Here is a 1,468-nt window from a genome sequence, read left to right on the forward strand (position 1 = left end):
CCTGAAGAGGTGGTAAGAAATTGGACTTGCCTAAGACAGAAGGAAGAGTAGTTCATCAGTGGTGATTGGAGATAGGAGAGGGTGGAACAGAGCAGGAGGCCAGAAAGTTGCAGACAGCTGGCTTGAACCCCTTTTGGATTCTGGCAACCTAGATCCTGACAAGGTTGCCACCTACCCACCCTATCCCCCCTACAAGCCTTTTCCTTCTCACTCAAAATCAAGATGTTGAGAGAAATGTGTCTTCTGTGTCCAGTCCTCACTCAGCTCTCGCCCCCAAGGTCTGGCTATCTGTGGACCTGCCTGTCTGGCCCTCAATCCTGCAGAAGCCCATCTTCCTCCCTCTTCACACAGCTGCCCCTCTGCTTGCTTCCCTCCCTTCCCACTGTCAGAGAACCGACAATGACATACACACATTTGGAGAGGAGGGCTTTTCACAACTTGAATTTCTTAACCATCACTGTTCGTGTAAGATTTGGTCTCTACAGGGTTGGCTAATAATCAGCAGCCAGGCCTCTAGAGATGCAGCACTTATTTCTGAGGTCCGGTATCTGTTTATTCTGTTACTTGATGCACAGTTTGTTACTGGAAGTGGTAGAGTTCTCCAGTGTCTCTTGGTCCCGGTCTGACTGATTCAGTTTCTCATTCAGTCTGTGATAATGCCCAAATAGTATGGGCCTTCTTGTTCTCTTAGGCTTTTTAGAAGAGGTGGTAGTTACTAGAGAAGATTTTTTTCTTGAATTCCTTTGAAAGGCCACTTTTACCCTCATGGATATCTTTAGCACCTAGTAAAGAAAAAGGGTGAGTTCAGAAGTGCACTAGTTTGAAAAAAGAGAATCTGGGCTATAGGGGGAAGGGGCTGAGGAAAAGATGTGTTCCAGACAAGGGCAGGGTAGAAGTTTTGGGGGAAAACAGTGTGTAGGATCATCTGACCTTGTTACTGTTTCTATACTTTGGTTCACAGGAGGTCTCCATCTCCTCTTGTTTGGTGCTTGGGGCTGGTTGCATGCTTGGGGTTGGTTGTTCCATGACTATGTTAGAATTTTCTGGTTTGCTAGTCACCTCTTCCATGTTGAAACCAAGCAGTGATGTAGCCCAGGTCTCCTCCTCTTCTTATATTTGCCCCTTCCCAAGAAAATGAAAAGCCACACCCTTGAGTTTTATTTGGTCAGCAAGGCACCCCGGCTGGCCAATGGTAGTCCCGGGATGGCTTAGACATCACAAAGCACTACTCCTGATACTTCCACAGGTAGGAAGGGTGGTTGCTGGGGAGAAACAAGATGCTCTGGTTGGAGAAAGCAGGGTGGGTGGGTGGGGTTAAGAGGCCATATTTAAATCTTGGTGGAGATGTGAATTCCTTTATTGACCCTGAAGACCATTCACTTCTTGGCTACTCCCAGTCAATTTTCCCATTACCTTCTTTTTCGCAACATCCACATAGTTCTTTTCTCCTCAAGGTTTTTTTTTTGAC

The 1,468-nt window shown here is 46.6% G+C and overlaps 1 protein-coding gene across 1 annotated transcript; it reads right to left on the reverse strand.

The window, feature by feature from the left end:
- Positions 1–426: 426 nt before the first annotated feature.
- LOC143670830 (uncharacterized) lies at positions 427–1,176 on the reverse strand. The gene is made up of 2 exons (XM_077145829.1): positions 931–1,176; positions 427–782 (listed from the first exon to the last, which is right to left on the reverse strand). Exons 1-2 carry the CDS (start codon positions 1,066–1,068, stop codon positions 561–563), a joined length of 360 nt encoding a protein of 119 aa, XP_077001944.1. The 5' UTR covers positions 1,069–1,176; the 3' UTR covers positions 427–560.
- Between the last annotated feature and the right edge of the window lie 292 nt (positions 1,177–1,468).

This window comes from Tamandua tetradactyla, chromosome X, assembly GCF_023851605.1.
Source record: "Tamandua tetradactyla isolate mTamTet1 chromosome X, mTamTet1.pri, whole genome shotgun sequence".
Classification (NCBI taxonomy): domain Eukaryota; kingdom Metazoa; phylum Chordata; class Mammalia; order Pilosa; family Myrmecophagidae; genus Tamandua; species Tamandua tetradactyla.